A 20,627-nucleotide genomic window follows, 5' to 3' on the forward strand; every position below is an offset into this window, starting at 1 on the left:
GCCTGTGTTCTTTTGCTGCAATTCATAAACCTGTGTTACTGGTCTGAAATACACATAAGCCTGTGTGTTGTAATATATATGCCTCTAATACTGAAGTGCCATCTACATAAGCCTCTGTTATTGCACAGCAATATGCATAAGCCTGTGTTATTGCACTGCAATATACATAAGCCTGTGTTACTGCATGGCAACATATATAAGACTGTGTTATTGCCTTGTAATATACGTAAGTCTGTGTTATTGCACTGCAATATACATAAGCCTGTATACGGTAAGGTAGTGATTCCTGTCAAATGGTTAACACAGAGACCATGAACAATTAACCCAGGATATGATTGTAGCAAGTATGACACATTCCATGGTGTATGTTACAAGGTGGCCTACACTGCTCTCTATTGTTCAAACTGCTATATCTGTGTGACGGCACTTCGTTCTGTACGTAAACAACCTTGCTCCTTACACCTGAGCAGTAATGGGGGAGGTATGTGTGGAACCTGACAAGCATTACTCTGTCACAGAGACATCTGTCATCTGCAAATGCAGATATGGATCAAAAGGTTTGGATGCAGTGTCACGATGCACTTTGAAATCTTCATAACCTTATTGTTGAGAAGTTAAATTTCAACACCTGAATTGAACTCATTCTTAACTACCTTTTCCCTGTCAGTCTTGATGAAGGGGGATCAAGGACTGGGATAATATGGTGAGTGAGTGAGTTTTACATCAATATGGCAACTCCATAACATTCTAGCTGGATGGTATTAACTAAAACCAATGCTTGAAAAATCTTTACTTTAAGTGTGCAATCTATAATATAAATTCAGATCTTAGTACTTGCTAATAGTAGACAAAGACCCGATGACATGCCTCTACGGGTCATTTCAGATAGACACTTATCAGTGTTGTTTGGTGTTTTCTAATCATGGACGCTGCATGTTTTCGGTGTTTCATTTAATGTTCACAACCCCCTTGTAATACAGACCAGTGATAGCGATCTGAAACTATCATCATTCATTTAAAAACAATCCATGTACTTTTGTCTGGGGGAAAAATAGATTCTGAAATATGATGTGCAACTGGCAAGTAAAAATTCTGAGAATTGGCAATCTTAATTTGAATTTGTTCAATTTACTTTTTTTGTTTAAAGTGAAATTCATTGGTACGTTTTTTTTAAACTGCAAACTGACTATAGACGATATGTCACATAGTCAATGAACCCTGATCATAGCTAAGTTGCAAGAAAACACATGTGCAAGCTGGAAGATGTTACGACAGAGCATTAATTGATTGGTCCTGCTTTAGATATCTTGCAAAGATGGAACATAAAGAATAAAATATATAAAACAGGATTGATGTTTTTATGCCTTCTTACAGTGAATACTTTTTGGTTTTAAGTTAAAGACTAAGCATATTTTGAGTAACACTACACTGAATTTCTTCCCCCGAAAGTCCACTGAACGGAGATAACATCAATGATATGTATTGTGACTAAAACTTTAGCTATTTCAGGATTTAGGTCTTCAAGTGTGAATGTTATTTGGAATGCATATGTATGTGGTGATTGTTGAATCAGTAAATTAAACTCTGAAATACGAAAAATAGGAACGACTGATTATCTATGTAGAGAAGGAGAATGAAGATCAATTGAATCAAATTGTTTGTTGAATTAAATTAATCCAAGGAGGCAAGAACACAAGGTCACGTTTTAAGGAACAAAGTTTTATTGAAACACGACATATTTTACCAATTTCTTTCAATTTTGCATTTAGAATTTGCCATTATAAGTGACAAAACTATCACAAAACAACAAGTGAATATCACATATTCTTGAAATTAAATACATCAATGCAAACCTGTATGAACTGACAAATAGCCTACAGTGGGTAGTGACAGTGGTATGTCATGAGTGGCTACGCCTGTCCACATGTTGGGGCAATGCCAGGTACTGTTTTGAGTACTGATATTATGTTCTCCTTGCAATCTTCATATCACTTCATGATGTAGTTCTGAATTGCCGCAGTACATGGAACCTGGTAATTTGGGTTCAGTACTTCACAGAAAGCCGTGAAATCCCCTCCTGTAACACAGTTTCATTCATTTCATTTCATTTTCATACCATTTTCTGTCAACAGGCTTGCGACTTTGCTAATAAATTTACCACAGTGCCCAGCTGAGCTGGGTTTTTTTTCTGTCTACAGTGCTCATTTGCAGGTAAAAAGCAGCAGAGATGGAATTTCAGGGATCTAAAATGCATCCACACTTTGGACTTTTTCTCACGATCATCCATCTTGATTGTGTGACACGTTTAATATTATCTCCCTTGCGAGTCCTTGAGTCCATTCTGTGACCTGAGTACCTGAGTACTCAGGAGAGCCCTTGGCCAAAGGTTATCTATCTGACATGACCTGAGTATGTGATGCCATCAATGTTTAACAGTAACAAGCACTAATATCTGATCCCACTGGTACAACAGAAGACTTTTCAACATGTGTGCCCTTAGGAATATACATTTGCAAACAGGATGAACACAGTTTTCCCATCTTCAAATTTGGTGAATGTTTCTCTACCATGAGGTGGAGAGTATGCAGTCAGATGTGTGCCCTTAGGAACATACACTTCCATGCATGTGCACTGAGCGAGTATGGTTTTACGTCACTTTTAGCAATATTCCAGCAATATCATGGTGGGGGACACCAGAAATGGGCATCGTATCCATGTGGGGAATCAAATACGTGCCTTCATCAAAACAAGCGAACACTTTAAACACTGTGCATGAACATTCACAGAAAGTATTTCAACTAAAAAATATGAACATATTACATTATATTTGAAACGTTAACTGTGACATTAAAATCTCTCTCAGGTGTTTTGAAACCTGGAAACCTGCAAGATAAATAACCCCTAGCAGAGACATCAAAAACTTCCCAACTACATCCCTACTGTTTTTGTTTTTTATTTGTCTACAATGTATTTTCCCAAAATTGGAGAGTATTTAGATATTGATATAGTTCCAGTTATCAGTGTAATGAAGGCCCGGCGACAAGCAATTAACATGACCTATAATGTTAACAGAATGACAGAGGAATGTTTCCCACGAATTTGGAAATGTTTCCTGATATTTGTAGCAAACACTGAAGCAGTAAGATTACACAACACATCTAGAAAGTGGCCAAATTTAACATATGTTATATGTGGAAGTCGCACTTGCTAAGCGGGTTAGGTGGCTGACTTTGTGTGCTGGTTATTAGGTGCCTGACTCTTAGGGTGTGGGTTTGAATCCTTGATGGGACTCAGTCCAACAAAAGTACTAGAATCTTTACTTTACTACGAAAGTATAATCCCAAATCTGTTACTAAGGCAGTAGCAGACGACACTAAATACCTTCAGTGTTAATCAATGCTGACAAGAAGTGAGTTTCTCAAGTCACACACACTATAGTATTCATTGTCAAGAGACAACACAGCTGTCCTCTTCTAACAGACATTACTGGTAATGGTATGACCCATCAGCCATATGACCAGGAACATTATGCATCAACATGGAGCAAGTCCATGAATATGCCTCCTGACTTCAATGAATCAAGTTACAAAGTCAGAGACAAACATCTATAGGTGATTGAGTGAGCTGTTTATTGCCGCTTTTAGCAATATTGCAGCAATATCATGATGGGGGACACCAGAAATTGTTTTCACACATTGTACCCATGTGGGGAATATAACCCAGGTTCTCAGTGTGACAAGTGAATGCTTAACCACTAGATTACCTCATAATCTCTATACGACCTCAGTTGGTCAGTAGAGAGTATTTCTACCACTTCTATATTAGATTACATGGTAAAGGTATTTTAAAACCTAACTACTCAAAGAGAAGGGGGTTGTAATGACAAAAAGAAAGAAAAACTAGGCAATGGATCCATCATAAATAGCTCTTTCTCGTGACAGTGAGGGCTAGAAATTATGCCATCAGACACTCATATCATTATAACTGAAGTCTCTAACCAGGAAGACAGAGAGTTGGTGAGTTTAGTTTTACACCACTTTTAGCAATATCCCAGCATTACCATGACAGCAGACAGAAGAAACGGGCTTCACACATTTTACCCATGTAAGGAATCAAACCCACATCTTTGGCGTAACATGTGAACACCTTTGGTTTGACATGCGAACACTTTTATCAATAAGCCACCCCACCACTTCATGTCAAGAAAGAAATCTTCAGCAATGTTAGAGTGAGTTGGTAACCATTCTTTCAGCAGTACATGTCACAACACATCCATATCATGTGTGAGGAAAGGCCAAAGTCTTGTACACCTCATTCTGGCCTGTGTCACCAGCCTCAACCACACAATTTCCCCTTTTGCCAAGCCCTCCCTGCAATGCTAAAGCCAGAAATGAAGCAAATCTAGATTTTGTTATACTCTAAATCTCCCATCTCATTGAGACTTGTTTTTATCAACATAATACATATTCAGAGACAAAGCCTTAGTCTGAACATAGTGAGAGTCAGTTGCTCAGCATAATGACCAAATGCTGATAGATTCAGGATGGTAACATATCCAGTACTGGTACTGAACCCAAAATTATAGAACTGTAAAACAATGCAGACTTTCACTTGGGGCCAAACACCATCCTGAAAGATCATCTTCCTATTGCCAATATTTCCAATAAAATTCAAGATAAAAAAATATATCAGACACACTTATATGGTCACCCAATGTTCCAAAAGGTTCTCTCTTTAAGCAACTTGACTGAACACTGCTTGGCAAATACTGAACACATCAACACAATGGTTGTAACAACCACTAGAACCCCAGGCTAGATACAATGCAGCAGCCATGGTAGAAGTTGCTGAAGGGATTTCTGGGGAACGGATTCAGTTTCTGCCCGAAACTGTGTGATTAGAAAGCTTGTTTTATCATTGGCTCCTTACAAGAGTAACCATTTGTTTTTGTTGTGCTTGAAAATACTTTCTAACATGGCAGTTTCAGAAATACCAAGATATTGCCCTGTCCAGGTTACAGTTCGTAAAAGGAAACATTTGTCTCTTAAGATTTGAAAGTAGGCCCGCTGAACAAAAGCAACTATATTTGACTGTATACGGAACTGAAATCAAGGCCACATCATGGTTACAAGCATGATTAAAATATTATGATTAAGATATTATCATTATTAAGATATTATCATGATTTAAAGATATTATCTTATTACAGAAAGTTTGAATTCTCTTTTCAGAATCATCTCCAAAGATTAACACCAGTGTACTGCAATGAACATCCTAAGACCAATATACATTCTTCCTTCTGATACCAAAGGTTGTCATGTCAACATTCTGCAGATTTTCTAACCATAAAACATTTCATATTCTACTCTAAGATCCTACATGGACAAAAACAATTGAATGAAACCAACCCGATAGACAACCTGATCACGCTTGAACACCAAATTGTTTGGTCTACACCTTTGCTATGAAGCTTTATGTTAGATGTATATTCAATAAACCTTTCAGTAAACATGACTACTAGATAGCTGAAAGACTTCAAAGGATGTCAAAGATATAAGTGGGTGAACATAGATGAAAGGTTTGATATATCTGACAATGTCATAATCCACTCTCAAAGGAAGGCTGGACTTGGACTTACAAATCTCCAGCCAAGCAGGATTCACGTAAGCCAAAAACACATCACTTTGAAAATGACTGACTCATCATTTATTCTTTTGTTTCCCAGTTGTTGGACATCTACTGCAACATTCAAGCTAAGATGATTGCCTGTAAATAATCAACGAGACCTCTATCTACATAATCGGCATATAATGACGTGTCAACCAAGTCAGTGAGCCTGACCACTGATCATATCAGTACCCTCTTACAACAAGGTATGCTTGTGCTGCTCAGACCCTCTTACAACAAGGTATGCTTGTGCTGCTCAGACCCTCTTACAACATGGTATGCTTGTGCTGCTCAGACCCTCTTACAACAAGGTATGCTTGTGCTGCTCAGACCCTCTTACAACAACGTATGCTTGTGCTGCTCAGACCCTCTTACAACACGGTATGCTTGTGCTGCTCAGACCCTCTTACAACAAGGTATGCTTGTGCTGCTCAGACCCTCTTACAACAAAGTATGCTTGTGCTGCTCAGACCCTCTTACAACAAGGTATGCTTGTGCTGCTCAGACCCTCTTACAACAAGGTATGCTTGTGCTGCACAGACCAATTTTAACCAACAAACACAGTCTTATTAGGCATATTAGTCTAATAATTATTAATTAGACATATAAATTACAATGTCTCCATACGCTGATCTCTGTATCTGCTCCACCAGTAGCACACAAAACTGAGTGACAAGTCCATATTACCTGAGCTGCAAAAAATGAATCGCAAAATGTAAGGGTTTAGTAAGAATATAAAACTTCTCATTTCTATTAAAACTGAATAGACAGCTGACTTATGGATTTCAATGTCTTCTTTCTTTCAACATGTGCAACGCAATGTTCCTTTAAAGTCTTGGTCCCTTATCAAGCAAGTTTATTGATACTTTGGATTCTTCATGCCACTACAGATATTGCCTCTGTCACCTGACAGTAAACATATAACATGTCTTCTTACAATACACTGTTCATAAACCATTTTTAGGTATTTTTGTTATCGGCATATTAAATTCAAACTTCAAAGAAGTCATATCAAGGCATTTGACATGAGATTCTTGTTCTAATGAAAGATATACCACATTTAAAACATTCATAATATGAAACAAAAGCTTGTCTCCCTGCTACACAAAGTTCCATGGTGATTCCCACAGGGATTGAGTTCATGTGAAGGAATGTTATCAGCTACATTAGGTGTACATCACAAACAGTCAGCACTCTAGTCTTGTAAGTCCTATCACCAATACCTTAACACTGAAACCTTAGCTTCATTTAGGAGTCTTCAATAATCCTACTTGTTTTGAATCCTGACAGGTATTGTCATACATTATACATTACTGCTAATGCCTCTGGAGCTCATCTGGAACCTAATATGGAGGTACGAATATCATCACACTTGTTTCAGATCTTCACGTAGAGCATACTTCCATGACACTGAAGAATTCTTGATTCTGATAGGACAAAATGATCTAAATGTAAAATATCTTGTTCATAAAATAGTGATGTTACAATGTGACATTATGCCCTAACAAACACTATCACCTACTGTACGTATAGCCCGTTCCAGAGACAGTCTTGACTGGACTACCTTAACATGGGCCTTAACCAAGCTTTGCTATACGATTACTTCATCAAACACTCTGGCAGTACTGTTTAGTCTGTGACCTTCTGCTGAAAAATTCTCAAAATATCCAGACCATATATTTTGGGGATTAAACCTGCAAACATGTTTTCACTTAATTTGTTTTTCTGGTACAAAAACAAGAATGTTCATGCTACCCTCCAGGATGACCCAAAGCTATTCTGGCTAGTTCATCTGTTGTCCAAGCAAGTACTCAGACCAAGACACATATAACATCATGTAACACACTGTGAGGCACCACATGAGGATCTACTGATTGACAACACATGTCTAGACAACTGACTGATTGATTGATCTGGTAATGCAAAGACAGACTACACATGGTTTTACCATCAATCTGCAATACAATATAACAGTTTCAGTTTTCAGTAGACAAAGGTCTTGGTGATTCTTGTACTAAGTTATTAATATTTGAATCAGAATGTGGTGAGACACAGATCTAACAAGGACCACATGAGTTTTTCTAAACATAAAGCCAAGCTGATTTTGAATTTCTACATTCTCATCATTCAGTAATTTGTAAAATAGGAATGTATTTCGGACTATTTACAAATAATGGAAACTTTGTAAACTGAACATAAAGACATCTAACATACTGAAAACCTCTATCAGCTGTCAGTGTTTAACACAGACCATCAAGGACTACAAACGTATCTCTTTACATGAAATTACAAGGAAAGTGTTGGTTTACCATTGCCTAGGTAACAGGTAACAGTCCTAGGTGAAATATTCAAGAGATTACCACCTAATATTACATAGAATACATGTACAATCAGCCTTCTATTTCACTGAAGGTATCCAGGACAGCAACTGCAAAATAACAGCTATTAACTACTCCACTTTCACTATCCAACATCGAGTGGAAGCTAATATAGCGAGTCTAACCACCTAATCCAAGTAGTCACCTCTCATGACAAGCATTGGTTACTGGGGACCTACACCTATACTTGGAATCTGTCTACAGAAAAAATGCTTGCATGAAGAAGATATTTACTTAACAAGTTAATGACATAACAGTGACTTCTTGATAAAACATCAGACAGAAATGCATAGGACATTAGTAAGCATCTGTACAATGAACTGGTGTTATCGTAATCACCTGTAGTTTCATGATGACAGTGCTTCAGACAATATTTTTGAGCCAAATTTAAATTGAACATGTTGAATGCTGCCACATACTAAACCATCTTCAATAAAGATATATATTTCTGGCATACACATTGAGTATATTGACTTTCTTACAAGGTGTCAGCAGTATGTATGTATTATTCTGCATAAAGCACTGCTCCAGATGTCAGATTTGAATCTTTTTGTCTGCTGAGCTAGTTTGTTGTCAGGGTACCCTGACAAAAACTTCATGAGTAAGTGACCTTTAGTCCCAATCTATCAGTGTTTATCTGAAAACTCCCTGACGGACCATATGTTCTGGCTGGTTCCTGATCCTGACAATGCCTACTACTTCACCTAATGGGGGTCTGGCTCCCTGTATCAAGGGCAGAGACAAGAGGGTCATGTATCTAGGCAAGGTGGAGCCTGCAGACTCTCTACAACCCATCCACATATGCCACAGTATAACACTGCTACATGGAGAGTGCCAGCGTTGGAGGACTGGGATGGTATGATAGGTAGGTTGTTGATTTATGCCACACTCAGCAATACTCTAGCTACATGGCAGTGGTCTGTAAATAATCCAGTGATCAACAGCATGAGCATCATTCTACACAATTGAGATAAGATGACACACGGTCGGTCAGAAAACCTGACCATCAGATGAGGATAGTCACCTCTTATAACATGCATGGGTTACTGTAGGGGTCTATGTTGGTTACAAAGGATGGGACTGGTAGTATTCACCAGTGAGTTTGGGACCAGCGGTATTCACCAGTGAGTATGGGACTGGCGGTATTCACCAGTGAGGATGGGCAACAGTTGGTATGGGGTGAGGGTGAGTGAATGAGGTCAACTCATCTTGGGAAATACCAGAGGATTCAATAAAGAATGTTGCGAAACATATTTGCAATACCATAATAAATCTTGATATAGATAATGTAGCCAAAGTATTGCAAACCCGATAGTTTGGAAGTCGGCAAACTTAGTAACATCTCTGACAAGAACCCAAACATCATTAGCTGAGACTCAAAACCACAAATCCCTGTGTTCCTTCACCCCATGCAATCCTGCCTCCCATAGATCACCCAGACATGTTACCACAGATACATCACAAAGACAAATACATCAGTACTAATTGAGTCTGGTCACTGGAGTTGGACATATTGCCCTGAGCAAATGACCTGGACAGGGCACCCTTCCCTGTAGTTACGAGTCTGACCACTGGCTACTATCTGGTGAAGACCATCATGTCCACCTGGGCAGTCGTTATCAGAAGTGTCCATGCAGATTGAAGAGACACTTAGTCCTGAAATTAAGACATGTCACGTTCATGACACTGTCCATATACCCCACAATTCGAACACAAATAGAAACTACAAACTACAACCTCCAAAGAAACCTTTTCGATTGTATGGGAAATTTGTATAATAAGAACTTCAAATGAGGTATAAGTTAAACATTTCTGCAAATGATCATCCTCATCAACTCAATCCTGATATATCAAACTACGGACTCTCTAGAGGCCATTCAAGGCTTGTGCTAATAAAGTGATCGGTCTATCTGCGTGTCCTAATTGAGCTATACTTTCTTATTTCTTTATGGATGAGCCAAGCCTAGATTTTACTGTAGCAAAAGAAACAGATTCACCCAGATAGTTCTGTTTACATTTGGCTTATTTCTCCATAAAAAAGGGCCAACTTTAAGAAGGAAATATATAAAATGTGAGAGGTGTCAACTTCTTTATTGTCAGGAACATGATGCTTCAGAGTGTATTCCTACTCGTTCATTCACTTGATGACATCATTCACCTGGTGACATCATTCACCTGGTGACATCATTCACCTGATGACATCATTCACCTGATGACATCATTCACCTGGTGACATCATTCACCTGATGACATCATTCACCTGATGACATCATTCACCTGATGACATCATTCACCTGATGACATCATTCACCTGATGACATTCACCTGATGACATCATTCACCTGGTGACATCATTTACCTGATGACATCATTCACCTGGTGACATCATTTACCTGATGAAGCTGTAAGAACACACTCTCATGTTAATCTTAATAAAGAAGCTGACATCCATGAATTTTCACCTTTTGTGAGTCATTTCCAAATTAGGCTCAAAGTCTTTTTAGGGAAATATAAATTACTTTGGGGAGCTATCTAGTCCTAAGCCCCCTACTCTTCAGTATATATTGCATTTTCAGGAAACATGGCACATTGCATACAAGATTGACAGATACAAATATCCATAACTAACATTATCTTTACCTTAATTTTTAACTGTATAAAGAATTTTTTGTTTTACATATTGGGGGCATGGTGGGCGAGCTGGCTAAGGCGCCAGGCCAGTGATCCAGCGAGGCTGAGGTTTTGGGATCGATCCCACCTATGACCGGGTGTAAAATCCTTACAGTCAACTTTGTGTGCAGATTCTTTCAATGTTGTCACAACCCCTTGGGTACAGTACACAACCCTGTGCACTTAAAAGAACCCACGAATCCGTAGGTATATGACCAGATGGTCGGGCAGTTAATGAAAGACCTTGGGCTTCTGCAAATGATAATGCCCTGAAAAATAGCGTTACCCTTATACCATTCAAAATATATAGGGGAGATTCCATTTTGCAACCATACCACTAGCCAGTGTTAGTGCATATGAGAAACAGTAACTTATCAATACAGATAATACATTTCTACAGGACCGGAATATAAATTCTCACATTTTCCCATAATTTCTCTTCATCATCTGTTTCCTCATTGGCTTCATCATTTGTATTTCATCAGTCTTGGAAATCCACTATCCCCTACTTCTTTTAATGGTATATTATCAACCACAATAATGTGTGAATGCTGGTATATTTTAACACTGTGTAACAGATATGAAAGCTATGAACAACTCTGCTTCTATACACAACAGAATATACCATGACAATGTTGTACAACGCTGTACAGCAGCTCCTAATGTTTATGGCCAGTCTTGCAACAAAAAACATAACATTTGATGTGATGTGACAAACACTGTCATATCTTCCATATGTGATATAGTTCTCATATTTCCAGCTTGTTTTTTCCAAGCATAAATTGGCCCACACTGTGTTCTTTGTTCTTAAATACCACAATTGTATTGCTTAAATACTGGATACACAAACCACAGAGTGATACAAGGTATTTCCTAAAAGGAACATAGCTATTTTTAAAAAAGGATAACAATGTTATAAAATTAATTGATTGTGATTCAAAGAATACAACCATTACAAGTAGAAACCGAGTGTCTTTTGATATGGTTTAATTCATGACTTTAACACTGAAACAGAAATGGTCTAAGGTTGTAAAACAAACTTGACACCAGAAAGCCTCTATGGTTTCAGTCTTGCCCCCACACTGATGAATGTTACACAAAGCTTCTCACGAAAGTGACTTTGTTCTAAACATATTTCTCTCCTGGGCAAGCAGTATATGGGTAACTGGCAGAATGGTACTGTAATGTCACTGTTAATCTTCTACATCTATAAGGGTTGGGGAACATACCCTTTCAGTACTGTCAGTGAAAACATGAATGCACACTGGTGTTTCCTAACATTGTTGCTGCTCTTAGAGCATGCACTAAGGAGTGGAGTCAGTTCATCAACCACGAGATTATAATCATTCATATTGCTATTGGAAAGAGTTCAGTACAAATTCACATAAAAATTTGGACAAAAGTGCAAAGCCAACAGCTGCAAACTTCATAACAAATTTTGATGAAAAACATAAAAAATCTAATAAACTGGGAGAGATCTTAATGCTTTATAACCCTCCATGACAAAACATGGTTTCAAAGAGAAACAGTGACAATCCTCCTTACTCGTCAGAAGGAATTAGGATAATCCTAGGCTATTGTTATCCCTAAACCAAATTTGAGTAGGGGATTTCAATAGAGAAGGAAAAGATTAAACTTTGCCTCAAGCAGTGCTCCCCCTCGTACAACCCTAGTTTACTACGGAGCAATTCGGTCACAAACAGCTCATGACACAGTTAGTGAATGAATACACCACTCCTTTCAACGTCAACCACAGCGTCTCGAACACAAACCCCATAACATACCTCACTGATTAAGTCACTGTCATTAAGTTACACACAACTAGCCATTTTACATGTACATGGAATTCTGCCAGTGGCCATGACTTCATCACAAAGTTTTACATAGTTTAACTGTGACATGTAATTGTTTAGTGAGTGGAATATCTGTGTTATGTAAACATGGAACTTACGGACCCCATAAACATTCTTATCACGTCTGAATGCTATGTGTGGACTTGAAGGAGGACTGTTGGTATCGTTTAATCACCAGGAGATATATTTGAGTATTGAGTTGCCATATTTACTCGTGTCATCGCGAATGACAACAGGTGACTTCGTGTGTAACTTTGACACTCAAGCAGACACTATCAGATTTAAGGGTGCATACGAGAATTAATTAATTTGCAGGTCAGTAGGGTAGGTTATGACGTGTTTCTTGTCCAAAACATGTACCAAAGTGTATCGATAAGTGTATCTAACACCAAAATATGTTCAGAGGTTTCAAGACGACGAGACAACCTGGGACAGCGACAGGTGAGGTTCTTATCAAGTGTGTGTATGTCAACTGTTTAATGTCAGTATTCTCTCATGCAGAATATATTTCAATAACATATACCTTCGATTGCGTCAAAGTTGATATTCATAGAAGGATAATTGCAATCTCAGCTGACAGTACACGGACGACGGGTGACTAGGGTCGTGGTCAGCCCAATGCGGGTCCAGCCCTCTCCGGTAATTTCAAACCGGTAATTTGGCCAGGGGTACGCAAGACATGAATATGACCTTACCTGTAACAAGGTGGCATGTAAACCGTGCCATACTTGAAATATCCTCTACAGTAACGATCGTGGTCCGTCAAGCCATGTGTCCACACGCCGGAGGAAAACACTCCTGTCTTCTCGTACACGACAATCACACAAACAGTCGCAGGGTCACGTGACTTGGGATGCTCCCCTCCACATAATCCGTTTCACAATGTGTCGCCGATTCAAAGGCTGGACGTGCTCAGGAATGCGGTGTTGCCTTACACAGGTGGAAATATTAACAGGTGTATTAATGGCTCGGGGACAATGGCACAGATGGATAAGACGTACGATACGCGACCTTTCCCAGAGAGTCGAATGTTGTAAAACTGTTATGATTTTCCGGATTTATGATTTTAACACGTGGTTCGTTACGCCTTGTTACTTCCTGCTGTTTTTAGCCATTTAATCAAACCTTTTGCAGAACATTATTGAATGCGAACGGCGTTGAAGCTTAAACTATTCACGAACGTTTTTCTTTTTGTGCGAAATAACAAACACCATTAAAACTACATTTTCACTCCTGCGAAGCAGTTCAAATTTAGGGAATGTATTTTTGATATTAAAGTGTTATTAAGAGGTAAGAGAGTTGAGATGAAAGAACGAAAGGATCGCATGGTCATTGTTCATAAGATGAATATTTTGCTTCAGAAGGTAGAAAGTTTTAGCATGAAGTATATGTACATATACATAACCTGACATTATACGGAATGAAAACGGTAGGGATAATGAATACTGTGATTATAGGTCAGGACAGTTGTTTAATTTGCTGTTATGACTGAGCACACAGTTTCATGAAAATCACCCCAAATACTCATAATCCTTCACATTATTGCTCAGGATAAGCTTAGTTCTGTACATTAATGACAACCGAACTTAACTGACTCTAGCTATATATTTATTTGTCTTTCAAGCATCTGATCGTATGTGTAATTAAGTTAGAGTAGGTGTGCTGTCATGCCGATGACGAACTGATGTTATAGGGTGATGTGGTGTGGCTTGAACTTCAGTCACTTCAGGGGAAGCCAACAACGTTTGTTACAATTCTATCTATATTTAGATGCAAACCCGTTCCCTGACCGCTTCAAGCACGTGGCCACCCGGCGTTTCATCATAAGGATGTGTACTGTGTTGAGTGGTCCTTAGGTGAGTGTGCGATTTTACACCCCTTTTACCAATATTCCAGCAATACCAGGGCGGGAGACACCAGAAATAGGCTTCACGCATTGTTCCCGTCTGGGGAATCGAACCCGGGTCTTTGGGGTGACAAGCGGACACTTTAACAACTAAGCTACCCAACCGCACCAGCCCATTAGGTAAATGTCCGTTCGTCACGTTGAAGGACTGGTTTCAGTTCTCCACACAGGTTCTCCACACACTGTTCGGAGCATTCACTGTGTCTCCGTACTGCTTCTATGTTTCTAAACACAAGTTAAAAGTTACACTCACTGTGTGGGACATAGATGTACCGTCAACTGCTGCAAGCTAGACACACGATAAGCGCAGATTACTTACATGTGTGTTGTTTGTAGTAGACGGGAGATCTGGTTACGATGGGCGACTCTGGTCATTGCGCGTCATCCTGTCCTCTCCCTCTACCCCACTTGCAATTGTCTCCAGCTGATAGATCAGAGACTGGTTGGAACATTTCATAACGAATCCTGTCTAGACCAATGCTGTTGATCACTGGATTGTCTGGGCCCTATTTGAGTTTTACTGACTACCGACATATAGCTGGAATATTGCTGAGTGCAGCGTTAAACAACAACAACAAAAACAACAGGTCTTTAAAACAAACATACCCAAAACCCAAGAAATCTACAATATATGAACATAAATATGTCTCTGACCTCCATACTTTTTCATACGAAAGTACAATTTAACAAAAACATTTTGAAAAATAATTACAGTTTTGAGATTTAACGTTCACTCGAAATTTCTTCACGTATTTTCTGGTGACACAAGCACATTTGGCTGTCTACTTCAAGTTATGACGTTACTAGGGATAGCATTCAACCCATCTAAAGTACTAAAATCGGTACTTCCCTGAGAAAATATAATCCCAAATATACCATACATATGTTACATTTCACCACTTTCTAAGTGGCATTGCGTTTTGAAAGTAATGATGATATGTTTGTATTGTAACAATGAGTTTTGTATTTCTCATGTAGAAAAATGTAAGGATGCCTTATCGATGCATGCTGCTGGTTCAATGACTTCAGACTGCAGAGGTAATTATTTATCGAGATCTATTATTAGCGTGCACAATGCTCTGTAATATACACGTTATGCTTAATTATCTGTAGATGTTTTAAAAAAAGCCGCCCAGTTATAACGCATGGTCTATAATTTAAAGCGCAATAGTCAGGTAAACCCATTGATTAGAATCCTTGAGAACGGTTTGACCTTATATAAGCTACATTATACCACTGAAGCATAACTTTCACAAGTATAGTTTTTACAAAAGAAAAACGTTCATAAAAACTCATTCGACACAAGCTGTTCACCAAATGACTCTTTATAGCTTGCATGTGCCTCTCCCTGTACATAAACATGCTTGCCTCGACAAGTTTGTAAGATAGCAAAATGTTATGCTCGGTGCACTATACTTAGTTCGTCTCACCATTAGATCGTCATGAACGACCGCTTTTCGTGGAGTACCACAACGCCACGTAGCATGACCTGTAACATTCCTTTGTCACTCAAGCGTGACTATTCGAAACTGACTATAACGTCTCTTATAACCCGTGTATGAGACGTCAGTCCTCCATTGTCCGTCCCAGCGGAGAGCTCGGGCTCGTGAGCGGTGGCCTTTCGTGATGTATTCAGTCGTAACAATATCTGGATGATAGTTACATGTATTCATTATTTGAAAACCGTAATATGCCCCCTTATCAGAGCACACGGTGATATTTTGTAGGGTGAAAAGCCATTTTCGGATACGATGCATCGAATGACTACTTTCCTTATCTGATGTTAAAAAAACCCTGTGCACATTGCAGTGAGTGAGTATGGTTTTACGTCGCGTTTTGCAATGTCCCAGCAGTATCACAGGGGAGGACGTCAGGCTTTACCAGTTGTACCTGAGTGAGAACTGATCCCGGGCCTTCTGTATAATCAACTAACGCTTTACCACTAGGCTACCACACCGCCCCGTGCACGTTGATGCACGCACATAATTGTTTGTCATTTATAATAATATCTTCTTTCATGTGATGCTTGCTCCGAGTTTTAGAATGTTAAAGGGTGTCATCAAGTGATTCTAAAGATCTGAAAAAGGTATAAAAACACATGATAAGCAAAACAAACACAAACATAATTTACTAACTGATACCGCCCCGTGGTTTTTTGCACAAATTACATTCTGTCTGTGAGATGGCCCCTCATTTTTTTAAATATGCATTTCAGGTGACACTTAAAGGACGCGTAAGTGGGTTATGTAACGCGGATGGCATAAAACCTGGATAACTGCACAGCAATTTTGTGTCAACCAGGTAGGCAGGTGGCTAAACATATTTTGAAGAAAGTCACTTTCTGACGAGGAAACATGTGCTTCAGTTTGTAACACAAAAAAAAACCCGAAAAAGAAGAGTAAATCGTACTAAGCTTAATCACCCGCGACCTTCTTCTATCCGCGATTTCTAATTCTTTTTCAAAGGTTATTGTGGCAGTACTGGCGCCATTACCGTTTGCATGGTGCATCAAACACAACGCGTCCTGAAAATTTGGACCCATTTTGAAATCTGACGGTGCCATGTCTCGGAAATGAAGAGGATGCCCACTGACAACGTCTCCGTCATGCACTACATCCATATTGACAACGGCTTCATGTACAGCTGCATTATCCTGGTGGAAAATGACTTTTCCACGCCGTTAACCTTGATACGCTTTATCGAAGCAGGTTAGTTAAATAGTTTAGCCACGAATCATATGACAGTTCAGGAGGTAAGATTCACAGAAAACGGAGGCCACTACATTGCAAGCTGATTTAACTAACAGTCTTCTTGTAGCCGAAGCAAACGTTGGACGTTTCCACTGACTGAAGATGAGTCTAAGAATGACCGTGGTGACTACAGACCCTCCAACAGCCGAGCCTGCTTCACAAGGGCATGACCTCTCTGTTGGGATAATTTGCCGGGACTTTGACGTTTCAAGTTCAGAAGCCTTGCACCCAGGCGAGCTGAAACCTTTGGCATGGCTTTATAGCGAGGGCTGGAGTCTTTAAGCATCTGTAGTGGTATCACTTGTTCTAAGTACATGTTTGTTGTGACGTCTTCCTGATGTTACAGCGTCTTCGCGATAGGAACTGGAGACGGCATGATGACAGAGTAATATTCGATTATGTCTCTTTTCAGATTTTCAAGTCACAGACAGAAAGTCTGGCCATTTTGATGGCTGCAGATAAGGACGCATTTATCTACTGCGTAGTTGATTGTTGGACCCAGTAAGCGTGGCAAGTAATGTACTTAGTACATAATAAAGGTGTTCGAGTCACGATGTGCTTTGTATATTTCGCTGTCAGACGCAGTCACAATCCTGTGAGCAAATTTTCGAACAAGACTATTGGTGCGAGCTGTACCTCCCATCGAAACTACCGGAATTGTATAAATATCTGTAATTTAGAAAAGTGCACAGGTACATGCATTAATAAAGGTCAAAATAATAGTTTCTAGTAAGCAGTCAGGGAGGAAATACCCCAAAAATCGCAAAAACGTAATTTTAAACGTGAGGAAAATAATTCCCGCACACTTCAACAAGCTGGCCCGTGAAGATTCGGGTTAGAATTGGTGTTCAGCAATCCATGCTTGTAAGAGGCGACTAACGGGATCGGGTGGACAGGCTCGCTGGCTTGGTTCATAGATGTTGTATCCCGAAGTCGATCGATGCTCATGCTGTTGATCCCCGGATTGTCTGGTCCAGACTCGATTATTTACATACCACTGCCATATAGCTGGAATATTGCTGAGTGTGTGAAGACATTACACAGCCAGCACGGGACCGATGGGTGTTTTCCGTCAGTGGCCCGTTACAGGCAAAAGTGTACTGGGCTATATGTTACCGGTTACCGCAAATACCGCACCGAAATACTGTACTGGCCAAGCACTGGCCCAGTATAGACAGTGCACTTCCTGTCTAGTGAATTATGAGGGATTATCTCAGGATAATGTCCTCTGTTCAAGAGAGATGGCCAAAAGGTAGTATGTGACATTTTCCATATTTCTAAATGTAAACTAATTTAACGTGGCACTAAAAATATGCTGTTTTTAGAAGCATGTAGAGAGACTACATTTTCAAGTAGGGATACGTGTTGAGCTAACTTTTGAACATTAGCAAGCAACATACATTTGGCCGGGACAAGGGCATTTGAAACATTTACAGTGCATCATGTTGTTAGGTTATGGAAAACCTGTTCATTCTAGAACTTAAATTCAATAATTTTAGTGTTGTTTGATAACCATGTCTGTCTGGACAAAAGGTCAAAGCATTGAATTCTAAATGAAACTTTGAAACTTCTTTTTAAAGAGTTAGTATCAGGGAAGTGAATTTTGAAACTTGTGTTGAACAACTTCACCCAGAAGGACAATGTGAAACTAACACGTTTTCATCTTGTTTTATGAATTAAATCATGTGGGTAAACTTGTACATGTGCTTTCTCTTTTTTTCGGAGTTTAGTTTGGCATCAGCTTGTTTTAAATAGTATACACTGTATTAAAGTTGACCAGGCCAGTGCTGGCGAAACTGTAAAGAGCCAATTTGCCACCGTTACGGCTGTGTACGGGGCCATACTTCTTTGCCTGTACTGGACCAGTTCAACGCCAATGTGCTAATTATATAGTACTGGTTTCAGAATTCCTTAAATGGGCCAGATTTTCAGACTTGTGGGCCAGTACTGACCCGGTTATGTGGTGTTAGCTGGGGAAATACCTGCACTTGAGCTACAAATGCTTCACCGTGAGTAATGCTCTACATTGGTCTTAAAATCAAAGGGATTACTGATAAACACTAAGTTGTTATGACCTCGAAGTCATATATTTTCTTTCAACATATGTCATATTTGAGATTTCACTTTCTCAGTAAAGTACAAATTCTAGTACTTTTGTGGTTGAGTCCCATCGAAACCACACCCTCAGAGTCAGGCACCTAACCGCCAGCACACAAAGTCAGCCGCTTAGCCCCCGCGAATTCCACTGCCTGACTCTGAGGGTGCGGGTTCGAATCCCGGATGGGACTCAACCACAAAAGTACTAGAATTTGTACTTTACTGAGAAAGTGAAATCCCAAATATGACATATGTTGCATTTGACCACTTTCTAAATGGCATCGTGTAATCATATATTTTCTTTGGTGGTTGTGATCTGTTTTAGTGATGTATTTACAAAATACTTCCATTTTTCTTACGGTTTCTAAACAGAGTCGCATAGCCACCACCTATAGATTATGGCCGATAATTACGTTTGACACGTGGTTGGGCGAACAGAGGATACACATACAATCTGACATTAAACCATGAATGGATGAAGTGATCTGGCAGCCGCACCGAGTGATTGGAGACCTTGACCTGTCCTGATGAGAACGCTCCACCATAGCGACTGGTGTTAAGACAATACTGACAATCAATGTCACTGACACAAACCACAACAGCCATTACAGTGTCATTAACTGCACGAGAAGCAGTGTAAGAGACCAGCCTTGTAATATTCCAGTCTGGGCTAGCGGAACTGCTATGTGAGGCATTCCTTTAAAGGAGGAGTGAAAATGGTGGGTTTGTTTTGTTTCTTTTCTTTCATTACCCCACACAATATCTGTCAGAACAAACGTCACACCCACTGAACGATAAACGATATACCTAGACTGTCAACTTGCAAAGCATCATCCAGTTTTTATGTCACTGATGCGGGAATTCAAATCAACGTCTTCCTTGAGAAAGGACCTGGATGCATGAAATTTCGCTAGACACCTGTTGATGACAGTGTAAAGCGTACCCTATTATATCTTTGTTCAAGGATCACTGGCAACGCGTGTGTTTGTTTAATGTCTTCCTGGTGTTCATTTCACGTAATACTTACTTCTAATCGTTAGGCAAGATATAACTCCAGATATATAAAAGTGAGCTGCAAATATCGAATATGGACTAGACAATCCAGTGACTGACATCTAGTGCATCGATCGACGTAGTTTGGGTACAGTGGTGCGCGTCAACCTAATCACCCGATTCAGCTAGTCATCTCCTTCTCTTGACAGTTCCTTCCCACGTGTTCAAGGGTTTGTCGCATACAAATTGCGATCATTATCTTGTTTCTTTAGAAAATTAAGCGTCTATCAATCAAATCTTCTATGATTAAGAA

At 39.4% G+C, this 20,627-nt stretch overlaps 1 protein-coding gene across 1 annotated transcript in view; it reads right to left on the minus strand.

Annotated features, from left to right (window-relative positions):
• Nucleotides 1-13,381, minus strand: part of LOC137273190 (protein crumbs-like) — a 107,996-nt gene extending 94,615 nt beyond the window's left edge. The window contains exon 1 of the mRNA XM_067805687.1: nucleotides 13,264-13,381. Within this exon, the coding sequence (XP_067661788.1) occupies nucleotides 13,264-13,294 (31 nt within the window). The 5' untranslated portion in view covers nucleotides 13,295-13,381. The remainder of the gene's footprint in view (nucleotides 1-13,263) is intronic.
• Between the last annotated feature and the right edge of the window lie 7,246 nt (nucleotides 13,382-20,627).

This window comes from Haliotis asinina, chromosome 2 (genome assembly GCF_037392515.1).
Source record: "Haliotis asinina isolate JCU_RB_2024 chromosome 2, JCU_Hal_asi_v2, whole genome shotgun sequence".
NCBI lineage: Eukaryota > Metazoa > Mollusca > Gastropoda > Lepetellida > Haliotidae > Haliotis > Haliotis asinina.